This window comes from Chionomys nivalis, chromosome 3, assembly GCF_950005125.1.
Source record: "Chionomys nivalis chromosome 3, mChiNiv1.1, whole genome shotgun sequence".
In the NCBI taxonomy this organism is placed as follows: domain Eukaryota; kingdom Metazoa; phylum Chordata; class Mammalia; order Rodentia; family Cricetidae; genus Chionomys; species Chionomys nivalis.
The window spans coordinates 92,996,683-93,016,694 of NC_080088.1; the positions used below are offsets into that span (position 1 = coordinate 92,996,683).

A 20,012-nucleotide genomic window follows, 5' to 3' on the forward strand; every position below is an offset into this window, starting at 1 on the left:
CTAGGCAGGACGCTGAGGACATAGAACTGTCTGTCCTCAGGCAAACCAACCTCTGGGCAAGCCTGTGGGCGCACATACTCTATGCTTTACGGGCCGCTTTCTCGGATCTCGCGAGACTCGAGCGGAAGTCTCGCGAGACGTAGGCGCCGGCGGAGAGGAGGGAGATCCGAGCGTCGGCTGCTGCGCCGGACTGTTCTGCTGAGGTTAGTGACTGAGTGGCTGTGTTTGCCTGACTGGTAGCTGCGCTCCCTGCCGGGGACGCAACGAAGCCATGGGATGGAGCTGTCCGTCGCGATCGGGCACGCACACGGCTCGGGTCGGCTCCTGTCGCGCGCCTTCCCTTTGCAGGGTCTCGGGTGTCGCGCTCCCGGGGCCGGAGTGGCTGGTCTCCCGTTCCTGTGTCCCACTGCAGGGTGCGGGGAGGCGTGCCTGGACCGCGGGTGGAGGGCGGCGTGGCCTGTGATCTTAAGGGCTCCCGGGTCGGAGTCGGTTACCTCTTTGCAACCCTGTAGGTCTGGGAGATCGAATTCAACTTGACAGTCTTGGCGGCACACCCCTGTTAGCGCCCACTTTATTTATTCGTTTATTTTTGGCGGTAGTGGGCTTGAACATAGGACCTCCTGTATGTTAGGCAAGCACTCTACCCCTGAGCCATGTCTCCATTCTTTTAAAAATTTAGTTGATTGAATTAACGTGTAGGTGTGTGTAGGTGTGTGTAGGTATGTAGGTGTACATTCCAGGGTTTCCTGTGGAGGAGGACAACTTGTAGGAGTTGGTTCTCTCCTTCCACCATATGGAAGGGATGGAACCCTAATTGTCTGTCTTGACCTAAAGTGCATTACAGACTGTGATCCCCATTCCTCCCAACCTCAACCCCAGTACTGAGGAGTGAACCTAGGGCTCCGTGCATGCTAAGCAGTCACCCACCCAACCCCATCCTCAGTTCTCTTCTTACCTTTCTTTCTTTCTTTCTTTCTTTCTTTCTTTCTTTCTTTCTTTCTTTCTTTCTTTCTTTCTTTCTTCTCTCTCTCTCTCTCTCTCTCTCTCCCTCCCTCCCTCCCTCCCTCCCTCCCTCCCTCCCTCCCTCCCTCCCTCCCTCCCTCCCTCCTTCCGACTGGGGAGGACTTTGGGAAGCCACCAGGGCACATGCAGATTCCCTCCACGTTCAGGATGGGGACCACAACCTCAGTGGTCTAGTCAGTGTTCCATGGGCTGACTAACTGAAAGTACTAGGGCAGTGCAGGTGACCTCCAGAAGAGGGCCTATGTGATTACTTGGCTCTTGGTATGAGACTGAGGAGGCTTGGGGTCTGCTGCCCCTACCACCACCATGACTTTTGAACCAGGGCAACATTGTCTGTTGCTGGCAAGCCTATTTGTTCTTATTGGATGAAGAGTCTTCTTCAGACCTAGCAGAATATTCTGTACCTACCCTAGAGTCCTGTCTCTGTTCTGGTGTGTGCGGGTTGTGTGTGTTGGGGATATGGGGCCAGTTAAAGGATGGCCAACCTGTTGCCTAATCCTGAATCTGTCTGCTTTTGTTGTGAGGGTACTCTATAGCCCCCCTTTTTAAATTTTTTTATTTTTATTTTTTATTTTTTCGAGACAGAGTTTCTCTGTAGCTTTGGAGCCTGTCCTGGAACTCTCTCTGTAGACCAGGCTGGTCTCACACTCACAGAGATCCTCCTGTCTCTGCCTCCTGAGTGCTGGTTTTAAAGGTGTGTGCTACTACTGCACAACTTGACACCCCCCTTTTTAAATTTTTTTTTTTTTTTGAGTTAGGGTTTCTCTGTGTAACAGCCCTGGTTGTCCTAGAACTCACTCTGTAGACCAGGCTGGCCTCGAACTCAGAGATCTGCCTGCCTCTGACTCCTGAGTGCTGGGATTAATTTGTGCACTGTTATTCCGCCCCTCATGTGTGAATTTTCCAAGGTACGCAGGTGTCATGCTGTGGTTCTCAGTTCTTCCCCTTCTCCATGTGAGTCATGGGGATCAGACTCAGGTCAGCAGGCTTAGTGGCAAGCATCTTTACCCAGTAAGCCATTTTTCCAGCCCCACACCAGGTAATTATCCCAACCCTCACTGTCTGAATTAGAGTTATACCATTCTATTCTGATGCCACCATTCCAAACTAAGAAGCGTGCCCAACCAGGGGGCAGCATCAGTACCTATTTCTCTCCACCAGACTAGTTGCCGCCTGTCACTGCTTGCCACTCGAGAACCCTGGCACACTTCTCTTGTTTGTGCTTTCCCGCTTTGTCATTTTAACTAGCTCCTAGCTTCTGTCTGACAGCTGGATGCTGCCTGTTGCCCTCATCCGGGTTTCTTACGAGTGGGGGAATGCAGCAGTCCTGCCATCATGGGCCTGTGTCAGCCTGGATCAACACATGCATCTCCATGCACCTACTCCCTCCCTGGCCCAGCCTGTTACTGATCTGAATAGAGCCTCAGGCTCTCCCTTTCTCTAGCCTCTGCCTTCCTTCAGAAAGCCTGTAGGTGAGCTGTGGTGCCTGTCTCCAGCTCAGCCACTTAAGTTTTTTCTGGCTACTAACCCACCTTCCCTGCTGGGGTGGGACTGGGCATTTCCACCCAGATCCTTCTGGCCTCCCTCCCTCCCTCCCTCCCTCCCTCCCTCCCTCCCTCCCTCCCTCCCTCCCTCCCTTTCATTTTTCAAGACAGAGTTTCTCTGTGTAGTCCCAGCTTTCCTGGAACTAGCTCTGTAGACCAGGCTGTCCTTGAACTCATAAGTGCTGAGATTAAAGACCTGCGCCACCATGTCCAGCCTCTCTATTTTTAGTTTGGTTTTTTGAGGCAGGTTCACTTTATGTAACCTTGACTGTCCTAGAACTCACTGTGTAGACCAGTGCTGGGATTAAAGGTGTGCCCTGTCATGCTCATCTCACAGTTCTCTCCTCATGCACTCCCCAGCTCTGTGCTCATTGATACTCCCCAGCTCTGTGCTCTACCCAGGGATACTCCCACCTGGCCACAGTGGGAACGCACCAGCCTCTTGCAGTACTATCCTACTGGTAAATACTCAGTATGGGAAAATGAGATGACAGTTCTAGACAGCTGGGACATAACTCCAAATATTTTTCTTCCTTTCTACCTTTTTTTTAAAAAAATAAATCTTTATTTGTTATATATACAGTGTTCTGTCTGCATGTATGCCTGCAGACAAGAAGAAGGCACCAGATCTCATTATAGATGGTCCTGAGCCACCACCATGTGGGTTGCTGGGAACTCAGGACCTCTAGAAGAGCAGCCAGTGCTCTTAACCCCTGAGCCATCTGTCCAGCTCCCAACTTTCTTTTTTAGTGACTGATCTTTGGAATCACTTCCCTGGGAGTCTTCTTCCTCTGTGGGTATGGTACGATGTCTGCCTCCTCATTGGGAGGTTGGGTCTTTGTATCCGAATTCTCTGTCCCAGCATGGAGTTTCTTCCTCTCCTAGCCTCCATTCTCTCCTGCTCATATATCTGATTTGCCCTCTTATGGGCCTCGGTGTCTCCATCATGTCCTCAGTGTCACCTGCATGTCATACTAAAAGCTCTGGTGAGTCCTCCAAAAACTCCAAGGCTGAGTCTCAGGACCTTAACAACAAAGTGCAAATACACACATAGGGACAGTATTCTCTGAGGTGTTGGCCGGCATGGTTGGTTCTGTTCCCAGGGCTCCTCCTCACCTCTGGTCCTCTCTCTCTCTCTTTTATTATTTGAGACTGGGTTTCTTTGTAGTTTTTGGAGCCTGTCCTGGAACTAGCTCTTGTAGACCAGGCTGGCCTTGAACTCACAGAGGTCCGCCTGACTCTGCCTCCCAAGTGCTAGGATTAAAGGCGTGTGCCACCACTGCCTGGCTGGTCCCTGTCTCTTTAACAGACTTGTAGCAGAAATTTCTCTCCTGCTCAGTCCCACAGCCTTTCAGTCCCACTACACAGACTAACCTGTTTTGCCTCCCAAAGATTAAACTCATTACTCCCCGATAATCAGGAACCTCTTCCTGTGGTGGGTCTGGCAGGTGGGATACCACAGGTTCTCCCACAGTGACACCCCATCTAGCACCAAACAATCCCCCACCAGTGTCCTACCTGCACCCCCACTCTTTTATAAAGCATTTAGTTCTCTTTTTTGGTGTGTGTGGGGCTTCCCTTTTCAAATGATAGAGTCAATCCAGGTGGAAGAGAATGATGTTAGCAATTAGCAAAAAAGTTCAAATCCAGGGTTTAGCCACAGAAAGTTAATTACATCGGTGGTGGGGTGGGTGAAGTCTACTAGATGCCTCACATTTCAGACCTCCCTCCGGCCCCAGGGTCTAGTACAGTTTACTTAGTCGAAGAGACACACAGCTGATTCATAAACTAGAGGTTTACACTCGAGTAAGACATCTGTAAAAACCTAGGTTGGAGAAATGCTCTCCTCAGCCCAGCTCTGGTCTTTATGGGAGGCCCTCTCTGTAGATACCCTCATAATAAACCTGTGCTACCACCGCTCAGCCTCCTGCTCTTTGTCTTGTTTCCTCACCCAAGCACCCTGGACCGAAAAGACACCAGCACAGCCAGGTATTGGGATGGCCACTGGTAGCTCTCCCCACTCCCATTTGGGCCATAATGAGGGCTTCAAGCATCTTGGGCAAACGCGCTAGCACTGCACTGCATCCCCAGCCCTCTGAGACCAGGTCTTACTAACCTGCCTAGCCGGGCCTTGAACTTGTGCTCATGCCTGAGTGTCTGGGATGACAGACCTGTGGCAGTACGCCATACTTTTTCTCCTTTAGTTTGTCCAGCTGTGACTTGGCTAGGGGCAAAGGACAGTTCACCTGACTCTCAGCTCACAGGCTAGCCAGGATTGTTGGTGTCCTGTCTGTCTTCCGAGCTCCTCACTCCGGGTCTGGAAAGTTGGGGTGAAGTTCGAAGCAGTGCTTTAGGGGGCTGTGTAGCAGCTGACTCCTGTAGGTTGAAAGCACAGTGTCAGGCCACCCTGGGCCAGAGAGCAAGACCAGGTCTTAAAGAAGAGCCTGGAGTGGTAGTGCATACCGTTAACACAGGCACTCCAAGTTTGAGGCCAGCCTGTTCTGCACAGGGATTTCCAGGTCAACTAGGGTTATAGAGAGAGCTACAAAACAGACTCTCACACAAAATCTCTCTAGAAGCTTTAAAATAAAAGTTTAAAAAAAGGATTAAAAAAAAAGTACTCTGCAAGAAGCCTGGCTTGGCCGATGTGCTGTGAGCTGGTGTGTGTCCATGCACAGCAGATAGAGGCTCCCAGTAAGTGTCAACAGCGGCACCTTCCAGCTTGGCCCTTCCAGTTCCTTTCCAAGGTGGGCTATCACCCAAGGGGGTTTATGGGTGAGGCTTAGTTGAGTGTATGTGCTAGGAGCTTGTTGTAGGACCTCTCTTTATGTGAGCCCCAGTGGAAGCATTGAGCAACATTGCTGGTAACAGCATTGCTGGTAACAGCATTGCTGGGGCCACCATCACCTGACTGTTAAGTGCTTGTTTCTGATTCCATTTGTGGTGAGTGTGGCTTTGGGAGGTGTGTCCCTGGACCTCTGAGCACCTCCTCCCAGGAGCTGAGTGTCTGTCTGCCTGTCTGGTGTGCAGATGAGCCCTCAGGTGGCAGCTTGGGGTTGTGGCATGATGTTCTGCAATGTGTGTGTGTGTGTGTGTGTGTGTGTGTGTGCGCACGCATGCGCCCTGGAAAGATGCTTTTGTCTCCATCTTACATTTTGCAGTAGGAATGCTGGGATTACAGATACTGGCCATCATGTCCAGGGGCCTGGGGATTCACACCATGTCTTTCTACTGCAGGCACATGGGTGCCATGGTGTGAGTGAAGAACCATGGCGCTGCTCTTCTGAGGGCTCTGGGCGTGGAGCTCAGGTTGTCGAGCGTCCGTTGCTACTGCTTTTACCCACTGAGCATCTCACTCTCCCTGTTTTTAAGTTTATTTTTTATTTCAAATTGTGCATGTGTCTGTGTATGAATGCAGTACTTAGGGAGGCCAGAAGACACTGGATGCCCTGGAACTGGAATTACAGGTAGTTATCAGCCTGATGTGGGTGCTGGGAGCTGAACTTGGGTCCTCTGCAAGAGCAGTAAACATTCTTAAACACTGAGCCCTCTTTTACCACCTCCCCCCCTTTTTTGGAGATAGGGTCTCTCTCTCTATGCAGACCTAACAGAGCTGGAACTTGCTGTGTATATCAGGCTGGCCTTGAACTCAGAGATCTGCCTGCTTCTGTCTGAGTGAGTGTTGGGATTAATGACTATGCCACCATACCTGGTTCTTTTTTTCCCCTTTCTTTCTTCAAAGCAGAGTCTTGTGTTGCTCAAGCTAGCCTCCTGCTCATGTAGCTGATCCTCTGGCCTCTACCTGCTGACCCAGACATACTGTGTGGCATTGCTTTTGTGCCTCATTTTCTCTCCGCAGTGTTGACAGTATTGGCTCCAGGTTAATGTTGAAAACATGGTGGTTGACTCTACAATGGTCCTAGGGGAGTGGGCTGTGCTAACAGACGGCATTATAGGAAGGCTGGCTCTGACTTTTGCTTTGTCTCCTGGAAGGAGTGTGACCATGGAAGACCTGGGGGAGAACACCACAGTCCTGTCCACCTTGAGGTCTCTGAACAGCTTCATTTCTCAGCGAGTGGAGGGAGGTTCAGGCCTGGACATGTCCACCTCTGCCCCAGGGTCCCTGCAGCTGCAGTATGAGAGGAACATGCAGGTGAGTGGCCTGCTTCGTGGGGCTTTGAGCGTACATCTGGCCTGGTGGGGCCAGCTCAAGCTTTGGGTGGTGGGTGGGTTGGCATGAGCTAGGCTACAGATACTTCTAGGCATTTATCACCTTGAGCCGTAGCTGGAGACCAGAATCTGTCCTGAGCCATGCTAGGTAGAGGCTACCTTGGTCACTCCTGGGTAGGTGCTTTTGATGTGGGTTCAGAGGACTGAACCCAGGTTCTCACACTTGGGAGATGTGTCCTTTTTCTATTGAGTCATCTTCTACTGGGTGATTATTAATTATTTAATATATATATTATTTAATTTTTGAGACAGGGTCTCACTGTGTAGTCCTAGCTGTCCTGGAACTCACTATGCAGACCAGGCTGGCTTTGAACACACTGAGATCTGTTTGTCTTTGCTCCCCAAGTACTGGGAATAAAGGCATGTATCACAGAGGGTGACTTTTGCTGCCAGTTTGGATAGTTCCTTGGTGTGTGCAATACATAGCATAATCCCTGGCTTCTACCCACTAGGTGTCAGTTGTGCACACACCTCTAACCCTTTGTGGCAATTGGAATGTCTCTATACTGTACCAAATGTTCCCTAGGGGCCGCTTTGCCCTCTGTGGAGAGCCACTGCCCTAGTTTGAGGTTCTGAGTTAAAGTGTGTATGAGTACCTCAAGAGTGTGTCTAAATGTAGTGTTGGTTCAGTAAGTGGGTCACCCCAGGTTCTGTGAAGTAGGCCCCCATGAAGACAGTGACTTCATGACAGTGCATGGCACTTCCTCTGGGTCTCTTGGAGACCTGACTTAATCACCCCTCTGGCGGTTCAGCTTCTTTGGTTTCCCAATTCTGGGCTCCTGGTTAGACACTCCCTGTCTGTCTTCTGGTTATCCAGGCATTAGCCAGGTGCTGTGGCTGTGCAGATGTGTTTAAGGTCTCCAGCCTGTGGTGATCAGGGGAGTCCCTGGGATGGACTCACTGCAAACTTCTCAGATTGGAGATACAGCCTGTAATCCTACAACTTGGGAATCGAGGAAGGAGGATCCCAGCAAGTCCCAGGCCTGCCAGGACTACAGGGTGAAACCCTGCCTCAAAAAAATGAAAACCCAGAGTTAATCATGGTGTGGTGGTGCATGCCTGTCACCCGTCTATGCAGGGGGCAGAGACAGGATATTAGAAGTCCAAGGCCATGACTACAGAACAAGTTTGAAACCAGCTCTTTCTGCACTGCATAAGACTTGGTAAAAAGCTAGCAGCCAGTCAGCTGAGAGTGGCACAGCCTTGAACTCGACTCCCATAACCCCAGTTGCTCCAGAGCTACTCTGGAGGATTCCAGGTTGTGGGCTAGCCTTGGCAACTTGGTATAGCTACAGCAGGCTGGGGTGGCTCAGTGGTAGTGCTTGCCTAATATGTGTGAGACAGGTGTTCAGGGCTCCATCCTCAGTACTGGAGAGAGAGAGGGAGAGAGAGAGAGAGGGAGGGAAAGGGGGAGGGAGGGAGGGAGAGAGGGAGAGGGGTGAGGTTGGGTGCAGGGTCTGGGTCTAAATCTCAAAATCAAAGTAGGAGAGAGAGAAGATCACAGGGGGGAGGGATATGGGCAGGTTCCAGGGACAGCATCATTCCAGGTTGACAACTCAGCAGGACGGTGGACCTCTGTACTCACTCTGTGAACTCTCCAGAGGATCTTGAGCTCCAGATAGCACAACTCCTGACTGGCTAGAATTTAGCCATGGAGATGATGATTGAGCCCCTGGGGTCCAGATGCCTAGCTCCAGAACAGTCGACTCACACTGATATAGGTGCCATGCTTGTGGTATCTTGTTAGCTGTAGAAAAACAAATGTATCCTCTCTCTGCAGACAAGCTCACACAGTGTCACTTTGAAATCCATCTGTCTTCCTCTTCCTGCTCTTCGTGTGGACACACATGTATACGTGTATACGGAGGCTAGGGGTTGAGGCTGGATGTCTTCCTCAACTGCTGTCTACTTTATTCTTTTGAGATGGGGCCTCTCACTGCACCTGGAGCTTGCTGGTTTGACGGGGCTGGCGTGGCTGGTGAGCCCTGGGGAATCTTCTGCCTCCGCCTTTCTAGTGCTGGGTTACAGATGCTCACAACTGCACCTTGCTTTTGCTTTATTTCTTTGGTTTGTTTTTAGAGACAGGGTCTCTCTTATAGAGCTGTGCTGGGACTCACAGAGGTCTGCCTGTCTCTGTCTCCCAGGTGCCGAGATTAAAGGCGTGCGCCACCATGCCCAGCCTATGACTTTTTTCTTTTATGTGGGTGCTGAGGATCTGAACTCAGGTCCTCAGGCTCATGCAGTTGATGTCTTAGTTATTTTTCCTGTTGCTCTGATAAAATGCCTTGACAAAAGCAGCTTAAGGAAGAAAGGTTTGATTTTGTTGAAGCTGAAGGGTGGGGAGTCAAGGCAGCAGGAGCTTGAAGCAGCAGTCACATCACCCCACACCAGGAAGCAGACAGAGGTGAACGCTAGCTGCTGCTCAGCCTTTTCTCCTCTTACCCGGTCCAGGACCCCAGGGAGTGGTGCCACCCACAGTGGGCAGGTCTTCCCTCTTCAGTTCTAGATACTCCTCTGCGGACATGCCCAGAGGCCCATCTTCCAGGTTGCGATAGATCCTTTCAGTTGACAGCTCATAACAAAAGCTGTTGAACTGACCCAAGGCCCTTTCCTTTTTAGTCTTTCTTGCTGCCTCCCACTCATTTCCAAATAGAAACTCAGACTTAGGACAGTGCTTTGCTGAGGCAGTATGCAGAGTTCAGCCCTGCCCTGCCCTGCCCTCCCCTCCCCCTTCCCCTCCTTCCTCCCTCCCTCCTTCCTTTGTTAATTTCTGATGCAGGATCTTGCTATGTACCTGTACTCTTGCCTCAGCCTACTTGTCCTCAGTGCTGGCTTTGCAGGTTGCCACCTGCTTGTTTGACGTGACTACTGAGGCTTCTTTTCTCTCTTTGGTATCAACTGCTCAGCTGGAGGAAAGAGCACAGCAGATCCGCTCAAAGTCCTACCTCATCCAAGTGGAGCGGGAGAAGATGCAGATGGAGCTGAGCCACAAGAGGGCTCGAGTGGAGCTGGAGCGAGCTGCCAACACCAGTGCCAGGAACTACGAGGTGGGTCCAGCCAGTCCCAGGGGCAGAGGGCTCCATGCACTTGTCAGGCTGTGCCAAACTGGGACCCAGCTGGCAGGGCCACCTGATGCTAGCAGGTTGGGGAAGGGCGACTTGATGTGGGTATGATCTTAGAGGGGTCTGTTGGGGTGGCTGTTGCTTGGTGACCCTGTATTGTGGGCAGACCTGTCCCTGACTGGCCTCTGTTTCCTCTTTTCTCCAGAAGAATTGCAGTGCAGATCTGGAAGAAATAGTGGGTGCAGGGGTAGGGGTAGGATAGGGTGATAGGCTCAAGAGGTTGCAGGCTTTCAGGGAGTCTTGGGGTCTATGTTGTGTCTTACCAGAGCTTCATGAAAGTGCCCTGGCATGGGGGTGGGCCTGTGGGGAAGTGTAGCCCTGTGACTTGGGGCATGTGCAGTGCAGGTAACTGTAATTGACTATTTGTGTATGTGTGGGTGTGGGTGCACATGCATGCAAAGGCAATAAGGTGACCTTAGTGTCATCCTTAGGAATACCACCCATCTCCTTTGAGATAGATTTTCTCATAGGCCAGTGGGCCTCAGGGATCCTCCTTTTTCTGCCTCCCTACAGCTAAGACTAAAAGTGTGTCCCCATATACTCTTGACTTTTTAAGTGGGTTCTGGGGATGGAACTGAGGTCCTCAGGCTTGCAAAGCAAGCACTCCTGACCGGGCCATACTCCCCTGCTTCAGTTTTATTACCAGCTTTGCTGGGATGATCTAGAACTCTGGTCGGAATGGAAGTGCCACCGTGACTCAGGTCAGGCATCAGAACTCAGAGTCCGTGTGGTCCTCCCTTCCCTGTGAAGGCCATCTGCCCTGTCCTTGTCTGATGTGCCCATCACAGTTTTTTTGTTTTTGTTTTTTCCCTTGTGAGAATGGCTGGCATCTTCCCTGGGGTGGTGCTAGTTGGGTGAGTTTAAGTCTGGCATACAGAGTGCTGTCTGTGGTGTGCTGTCCTGGCTTGGCAGTTAAGACTGAAGTACCCTTGTTAGGGTCCTATGTTGGTTACTTTCCTTGCTGCTATGACAGAATACCAGACAAAAACAGCTTAAGGAAGGGAGGGTTTATTTTGCTTCACAGTTGAAGGGTGCACAGTCCACCATGATGGGAAGGCGTGGCAGCAGGGGCAGGAGGCTGCTGGTCACGTCACACCCAGTCAAGAAACAGAAAGGTGGATGGTGGTGCTCGGTGTTCTCCTTTGTATTCAGTCTGATCCCCAGACTTGGATCAGACTGCCCGTTTCAGGGTGGCTTCTCCTTCCTTAGGTCAGCCTCTGAAGGAGCATCTTCATATATTCCTGAAGGTGTGTCTTCTAGACCGTTCTAAGTCTTGCAAAGTTGACAACCAAGATTAAGCATAACAGGAAGATCTGTCCTACCTGGACTATGTCCTGTGCTGGTGGCCTGGTCATGCCTCTTGGGCATATCTCTCAAGGGCAGAGCCTGCCTACTGCCATAGGTCTCTGGTGTGCAGTGTTCGTGAGGTCTCATGGGCATGGGGACATTAGTGAGGACTGGCGACTGGGTCTGGAAGGCCCCTCCTGGGGGACAGAGGGCAGCAGTGGTGGCAAAGGGAGGTCCTGGCCCTTCTGGCTCCTAGCTGCCTTCTCAGAGGCCTGTTCTTCTGTCCTGCTCAGAAACACTCTAAGGGGTGAGGTCTTGGAGTTGTCAGACTGTCCGTTGGAGTCTTGACATCTACAGTGACTTTTCTGGGACTGCTCATTTGATGGTGGACAGATAAGACAAGTCAGGGGCCCCTCCCAAAATAGTTACCAGGGAGTGAGACTGAAGGTCCGAGGGCCTGTCTGTATTGGGCTGGCCGTGCCAGTGGAATGCTCCTGACTCTGGTGGTGCTGTGATCCATCTCTCCCTCCTCTCCTTCCTTCCCTCCCCTCCCTCAGTCACAGAGCCTCATAGAGTAGGCCTCCGGGACTTGCAGAAGGGTCTTCCTACTGAGGCTGTAAGATTAGTTACTGTCCCCTTGGATCCCTTCAAGGTGTGGTTCAGCCTTCCTTCTCCCCCTAGGGGCTGCAGCACTCTGTGTGTGTGTGTGTGTGTGTGTGGTGTGTTGAGTCTTTCTTGGTTAGGGGCTGGAGCTCTGTTTTCGACACAAGTGACGTCTTCCTTCATTGAGTAGGACTGCCTGCTGAAGTTCTTGGTGGCTCTGAGTAGGAGCTTGGGTGGGTGGCTTCTGCTGAGGGCAGAGTGACCATTCTTAGCATCTGTCCCCAGGCTCAGCTGGAGAGGCCCAAGGCTAACATAAGCCTCATGTCTCTGTGATGGTAGTCACAGTGTGTGTGACTGAACCTCAGTATTGTCCCCACCTCTCTGGGCCACAGAACTCCCCTGGAGATTAGTGTGGTGGCCCCGAAGATGTGTGTGATGGATACTTGGGGCAGTAGTGGCCCTGCCTGCAGGCCGCCATCCGTGTCCCTTCCTTGCTGTAGTCATCTTCTCCGTGGAGAGTTTCAACGCATTTTAATGACAGTCTGAGCATGGCCAGACAAGATCTGCTGGCGCTGCAGAAGCTCCGCTTCATTCCAAGGTCAAGTCTGAATTGTAGATTTTCTATGCTTTATCTCCTCTTGCAAGGAGGGTGGCGGTGAGCAGATGGTGTGACGAGTGTGTGCGGTCCATGCCAATTGCCTCTCAGAGTGGGAGGCACCATGCTGCCGCACCGGGAGCCCTGGCATCCAGGTCTCTCGTCTTGTCCTGTTTCTGTCCTTTTGTGACTGATAGGCCTGCCTAGCTCCTCTGTGTATCACACTCCCTGACCAAACTCTTCTTTCTCCACAGCGTGAGGTAGATCGTAACCAGGAGCTCCTGGCACGCATTCGACAATTCCAGGAGCGTGAGGCTGCGGCGGAAGAGAAGATGCGGGAGCAGCTGGAGTGCCACAGGCTGTGCAAGCAGAACCTGGATGCTACTAACCAGCAGCTTCGGGAACTGGAGGATGACCTAGCTGCAGCCAGGGAGGTGAGCGAAGGCCGTGCCTGAGACCGAGACTCGCCCTGGTACAGGTGGTTGTTTTCTAAGACAAAAAGAATGAGTACCGTGGTGACAGCAAGACATCTTCATTTTTTTATCTGTTTTTGTGTGAACAGGTACACATGTGGGTGGGCACATGTATGTGTGTATGTCTGTGGAGGCCAGAGACCAGCCTTGGCTGTTCTTCCTCAGGTGCTGTTCACCTTGTTTTTATTTCAAAGGTTTCTTTTTAATTATACATAAGCATATAGGTATCTGCACATTAGTGCAGGTGCCCATGAAGACCAGAAGAGGGCATCAGATCCTCTGGAACCGGAGTGAAAAAGCAGTTGTGAGCACCCTCTCCATGGCAGCCCAGGCACTTTAATCGCTGAGCCATCTCTCCAGCATCCCTTCCATTTGACACTGTATTTTGGGACAGGATTTCCCTCTGACCTGAGACTCACCAATTAGGCTAGACTGGCAGGCCAGAGAACTATAGGAACTAGGTACTTGTCTCTGTCTCCCTGGTACTGGGATTCCGAGTTCAGGCCCTTGTGCTTACGTGATAAACACGTCACTGACTGAGCTGTTTCTCCACATGACCTTTGTTTTAAATACACACATCATGAGTGACTGCGTTTGGGGGGTTGTAATCACAGTACAAACACCAATTTTTCTATTCTACAGGGCAAGGCCTCACTTTGTAACCCAGGCTGACTTCAAACTTGAAACAATCCTCCTGCCCCAATCTCTAATCCTGGGATGAGCTGCCTTACATTTCTGAATTTGCTCTTTATAATGTGAATGCAAGAGTTGGCCAGTCCACTGTTTTTGTGTTCTCCTATCTGTGCAGTACATGGCTTCCTGTGTGAACCCATTGGCTTCCCAAACGTTGCTTTGTTTGGGCAAACTACCCTCTGCGAAACTCTCTGGCTGCTGCCGCTACTTGCTGGGCTGTGTTAACAGCAACTGTGAAGTATTGGTGTTGTCTGTCATGGATAGGGAGGGAATGTTCTGAAAGTTCTGTTTCCTTTTTCCCCAGACGTTGTAAGTAGGTGCCTGTGAATTTGCATGTCTTTGATTAGGAGCGAGTTCTGTTAGCATCAGAGATTGCCTTTGAACCAGGGTGCAGGTGCGGCGCAGTCCAGTGAAGCCACTGCTGGTCTGTTTTGGAGGTTGCCTGAGTGTGGGTATGGAGGGAGTTGTCAACCCCCCCCCCCCCCGCCTCCCGTCCCTGTGTTCAAGATCACAGGTGCCAGAAGGGAACAGCTGAGAGCTCCAGGGGCCAGCCGCCTGGCGTCATTGGTATTCTGTGCCCGCACCTTCTCCACTTGATAGATCCTCGGAGCGGGCTGCGGGTTATTTTTGCCTCTGCAGTGCCAGGGAGCATGTTAAGGTTGTTGGCGCATCTGTCTTCCGAAGCAAGTCTTGGCAGGAGAGGAGCCGTGATCTGTTTCCAGACGAGTGGGCTCTTGTTTCACAGAGACCTGGCCCGGGTCCTTGGCCCCTCCGTGGTAGAGGAGGCCCTTGCACACCTCAGCGAAGAGTAGAAGAGGGTCAGCGGTCCCTCCTCCGGGAAGTCTTTCCAGGCCCACAGCCCAGAGTCACAAGCCCTCCACTGCAGTGTTCAGTCGCGTGCCCTGATTTATCACCTCCCCCGTGATATTTGTCCTTCGTTAGGGCAGGCTGTCCCTGTCGTAGCACTCAATACCTTGTGCGTGTCACTGAGTCAGAGAGACCTCTGAAAGGCGGCACTCACTGTGAGACGATGTTGTATGTAGGTGCACACACCTTGTGCACATGTGAAGGCCGTGAGGTTGCAATTGAGGTTCTTTGTCGGTCACTATCGACCTTATTTTGTAACACGGGGTCTCTTAGTAGACCCGGAACTGTCTCCTGGCCTGATTGTCTCTGTCTGCCTCCTTCGCACTGGGACTGCGGGTGTGTGGTCCCACACCTAGTGTTGTAGTTAGGGTTTCTGTCACTGTGACAGCACACCATGACCAAAACCAACTTGGGGAGGCAAGAGTGCTTTTCAGCCTGCAGCCAGTCCCTCATGCAGAGAAGGCAGGGCAAGAACTCAAGACGGGAAGTGGAGGCAGGGTCTGAAGCAGAGGCCATGGAGGAACTCTGCCTACTGGCTTCTTCCTTGTGGCTTACTCAGTCTGCCTTACAGCACCCAGCCAGGACCACCCTTGTGGGGCGGCACCACCCCAAGTGAGCTGGGTCATCCCATATCAATCATCAATCAGTAAGAAGCTCTGTAGGCTTGCTCACCGGTCAGTCTGGCGGAAATGTTTTCTGAGTTGATGCTTTCTCCTCTGGAATGACTGTTCCTTTTGTGAAGCTGACATAAAACTCGCAAGCACACCTAACACTACACGAGTGCTGGGGATCAGAACTCAGCCTCGTGTGTGCAGCAAGCCCCCTCCTAACGGGATCATCTCTAGTTTCCTGATAAAAAAGATTTTATTTTATATGTATGAGTGTTTTGCTTGCTTATATCAGAGTACACTGTATGCAGAGGCCAGAAGAGGCCATCAGGTGTCCTGGAGTTATAGGCAGTTGCAGGCCACTGTGGGTGCTGGGAAATGAACCCTGGTCTTCTGGAAAAGTGGGCAGTGCATTTAACCCATGAGTCAAATGTCCAGCCCCCTGAATTTTGCTTGTTTATTTTTGAGACAGGGTCTCACTATATAGCCCAGACTCAAACTTGCCTGCCTCCAGCCTCAGGCTCTTAAGTGCTAGTATTAAAGATGTGGGCACTGTTGTCTGGTTTGAACATGTTCTTTTTTGTTTTAATTTTTTGAACTTTCTTTTTTTTTGTTTTTTTTTGTTTTTCGAGACAGGGTTTCTTTGTAGCTTCTGGAGACTGTCCTGGAGCTTGCTCTGTAGATCAGACTGGCCTCAAACTCACAGAGATGCGCCTGCCTCTGCCTCCCAAGTGCTGGGATTAAAGGCGTGACCACCACCGCCCGGCTGAACTTTATTCTTACTAGTGTGACATGTGTATGGGTGCATCTCTGGGGGTCAGAAGTCATCTCTGGAGTTGGCTTCTCTCCTTTCTTATGAGAGTCTTTTCTGAGTGGCAAGCTTTCCCTTACTGAGCTGCCACATCAGCCATCAGCCCTGGTTTTGGGTGTTTTTTTTTTTTTTTTTTTTTCTTTTTTAGACAAGGGTTTATGTATTTCTGGTTGGACTCAAACTAGCTATGTAGCCAAAGATAATGAAGTTACTCTTGGGGAACCAGTGAATTTATGCTTCCGTAGAGCATGGGTGACAGGCTCCTGACAGGAAATTGTGAAGTCTGCACCCAGTATGGATGATGGTTTCCCCACAACTGTGTAGATGGCTCCTTCTTCCTTTAATCCTTCCCAGCCTCTGTATTCTAGCCCCTCCCCAACGCCCCAGGCCACATGCAAATCAGTACAGAATTGAGTGTGTGAGAAGAATGGCCGCAGTGGCTGGATACTTCAGATGGCCGCAGTGGCTGGATACTTCAGATGGCCGCAGTGGCCCTCCACATCCCTTCTGTGACACACTGTCTGCAATCAGCAAGCCCAGTGTGATGAGCTTTTGCAAGCAGAAGCAACTGAAGTCAAGAAGATAGCAGCTGTTGCCTGGGGAGAATAACCTTGACTTCTAATCCCCCACCTCCACCTCTCCCCAGCTAGTAATACAGGCGTGTGCCATCACACTGTTTCTGGACATGTTCTTAATACTGTCATAGTCTGTGTGTTGTGATAACGTGCAGGCTGTTGTGATGTGGGGTTCCCCTAGCCAGCCTCCCACAGGACATGGATATAACACTGGTACATCCTAATGGCCTGTCAGCTACAGGGAAACAAATCTTGTGGACTGTTCTAGAGGGCGCTACTTAGAGATAAATAGATAAATAAATAAATAAATAAATAAATATATATGCGTGTATATATGCAGTTATTGCTTGGGGAGAATGAATATATATATATATATATATATAGAGAGAGAGAGAGAGAGAGAGAGAGAGCGAGAGAGAGAGCGAGAGAGAGAGCGAGAGCGCGCGCACAGTTTGGACTCCAATGTAGGGCCATCCAACATCACTTAATGGTCTTTTTTGGGCCCACTCTGGTGAGATTTCTCCACAGTTGGCTTCAGGCCACTGTTTCCAAATGTTAATTCATGTAGCAGTTCTAAGTGGGCTGATTTCTCTGAGTGACTAGGCCAACTTGCTCTTTCTAGGAAAGCAGCTGGGGAGATCTGCTGGGGAGGTATGGGTGGAGCAAGGGTGGAGGTTCCTGCAGGTTTCTTTGGGTGGACATTCAATGTTGTCACATGTACTTTCTGTCCATCCGTGAGTCTGCTGGTCAGGGCCTACTGGCTTTGCTCTGAGACTGTACTTTTTCTGAGTACTATGGGTCTCTATTAGCTTCATTAACCCAGGTTGCTTGCTTCATCCTGAGGGGCTTTTATGGTAGGGATTCTAGGCATGTGCTCCCTCTGGACCACATATCAGCTTCTCACTGGGGGATTCTAGGCAGGGGCCCTACCACTGAGCCACACCCCAACCCCTCACTGGGGGATTCTAGGCAGGTGCTCTACCACTGAGCCACACTCCAGCCCCTCACTGGGGGATTCTAGGTAGGTGCTCACCACCGAGCTGCACTCCCTATATTCCCCCACCCCCACCCCCTGTAGGAGATTTCAGTTAGTTGTTCTACCATTGTACTACATCTCTGCCCTCTTTCTCTTTTTTTTTTTTTGAGATTAAGAAAATTATTTTTATCAACATTTATGTGTTTGCATGTGCACATATGTAGGTATGTGCCCATGGAGTCTGGAAGCCAGAGGTATTAGATTCTCTGCAGCTGGTATTATAGGCTGTTGTGTCAGCTGATATGGATACTGGAAACTGTCCTCTAAAAGAGTAATATGTGTTCTTAACCACTGAGCTATTTCTCTATTTCCAACTTTAATTTTTTTATAAATCTTTTTAAATTTTTTATTGAGCTATATCTTTTAAAAAGTATTTATTTATATACTATGTATATTGTGTTCTGCCTGCACACCAGAAGAGGGCTCCAGATCTCATTACAGATGATTGTGAGCCACCATGTGGTTGTTGAACTCAGGACCTCTGGAAGATCAGCCAGTGCTCTTAACTCAGAGCCATTTCTTCAAGCCAACTTTAATTTTTTCTTTTTAACTTTAATTTTTATTTATTTATTTATTTATTTTTTTATTCTTTTTTAATTAAAATTTCCAACTGCTCCCCGTTTCCCATTTCCCTCCCCTCCTCCCACATATTGCCCCCTCCCCCCACTCCCCTCCCCCATCCATTTTTTTAAGACAAGGTCTTACTATATAGCCTTGGCTGGCCTTGGACTCACAGAGTTTGCCTGATTCTGCCTACTAAGTGCTAGGATTAAAATGTGTGCCACTCTGCTTTACCCTCTCTTTACTTTTTACTTTGAGATAGGTTCTTGTTAAGGTGCCCAGATTGGCTTTGAGCCTATTCTGTACGCCTCAAGGGGCTTCATCTTCTCTCTTTCTCTTTCTTTTAATTTTTTAAGAAAGAGTTTTGCTATGTAGCCCTTACTGTCCTGGAACTTCCTTTGTAGACTAGGCTGGCCTCAAACTCACTGAGATCCACCTGCCTCTACCTCCAGAGTGCTGGGATTAAAGGTGTGTACCAACCCTGCCTGGTCAGAGGCTTAAACTTTTAATTCATTTTCCTCAGGTTCCTGAGTAGCTGGCACACCAGGCCTGTACTCCTGCACTCTGTTGAAACAAAGTTCTGATGACAGCCTGTATCTTGGCCAGGACCTTGTGGTCTTCCCATCCTGTGTTGCCTTCTGTTGGAATGTTGGCATGTAGGCGTTAAGGAGGCTTAGAGTGTGACAGAGGTCTGAGGTGTGGAGAAGGCTGAGGTTGACACTCATTGTTCAGGGCGCTGGATGTGGTTGGTACTCTGTATGGATGCTAATGGACATCAGAGGGTCAGATGTGGCTACGACCAGCTTTCCTACAGGACCTGGCTGTGACCCACATCTGTGTCAGTGATGAACAGCACAAGCAGGCCTTTGGCTGGGATGCTTGTGAGAGGGTTGTCTATTCACTGTGTGCTCCAGGAGAGTGGGCTCTGTTCTGCCCTGGGGAGCACATGGGAGGTGCCCTGCCCTTCCTTTCTCCTCCGTCTGTGTGTGAAAGCAATGCTTGGGTACTTAGTCTGCATGCAGACAGGACCCCAGTGAGCAGCCAGTTTTCTCCACTTGCAGAGGATTAGTTCCTTGAAGGGGCGTGTCTCTGAGATGCAGTTAAGTGCGATGGACCAGAAGGTGCAGGTGAAGCGCCTGGAGTCTGAGAAGGAGGAACTGAAGGAGCAGCTGGACCTGCAGCAGCGGTGAGAGCATGGCTAGCCTGTGTCAGTCCCCAAGACAACCATGTCACAGACCACACAAGGGGCACACAGTGAGGCCTCTGGACTTGGGAAGTGAGCCTCAGAATAAGGGAGTAATGACTTAGTTCTTTTCTTCCTGGGTGAAGTGCCTTCTTGGAGCTGGCTTCCAGAGGAAGGCCAAGCTAAGTTAGGTTTTGAGGGCATGGGTTGCTGTGCCTGGGCAAACAGTTATAGGTCACAGTGGACACGGATATATGGTGGTTAGTAGGTGGTAGTCAGGAGGCTTTGGATCCTGCCCTGCAGGTCTGGCCCTCACCCTAGGCAGGTGTTTCCTGAGGAATGATCTCCCCTAGTATGGGCAGGCCCGGGTGATCTCTGATGCCTGCAGCAGCACCACGGCTGGCTGACACCATGGACTGAGTGGTGGACAGACAACTCGGTAGTGCCACAGCTAGCCTGGGCTCCCTTGTAACCTCATCACTGTCCCAGTCTTAGAGCCTGTGCAGAGGCTGGCCCAGGACTTGGGGTCTCCCTGCATAAGGTTTGTGTGTTTGCATTCATCCTGGGGCTCAGGCTGAGGGACATTATGGACTGGCCTTGCATCTACTTTCCCTTTCTTTCACAGGAAATGTCAGGAGGCAAATCAGAAGATTCAGGAACTTCAGGTCAGTCAAGAAGAGAAAACTGACCAGGAACAGAAGATTAAGGTAGGCGTTTCCTGTCTGCCTGGGCAGCTTCCTATACTGAGCAGGGGTAGGGCCAGCCTTCCTGTCAATCACAGACCTTCCTGAATGGAGGCGT

At 50.6% G+C, this 20,012-nt stretch overlaps 1 protein-coding gene across 1 annotated transcript in view; it reads left to right on the forward strand.

The window, feature by feature from the left end:
* Positions 1–149: 149 nt before the first annotated feature.
* Positions 150–20,012, forward strand: part of Mad1l1 (mitotic arrest deficient 1 like 1) — a 315,139-nt gene continuing 295,276 nt past the window's right edge. The window contains exons 1-6 of the mRNA XM_057764608.1: positions 150–203; positions 6,561–6,720; positions 9,704–9,844; positions 12,659–12,838; positions 19,090–19,214; positions 19,837–19,918. Of these exons, the coding sequence (XP_057620591.1) occupies positions 6,571–6,720; positions 9,704–9,844; positions 12,659–12,838; positions 19,090–19,214; positions 19,837–19,918 (678 nt within the window). The 5' untranslated portion in view covers positions 150–203; positions 6,561–6,570. The remainder of the gene's footprint in view (positions 204–6,560; positions 6,721–9,703; positions 9,845–12,658; positions 12,839–19,089; positions 19,215–19,836; positions 19,919–20,012) is intronic.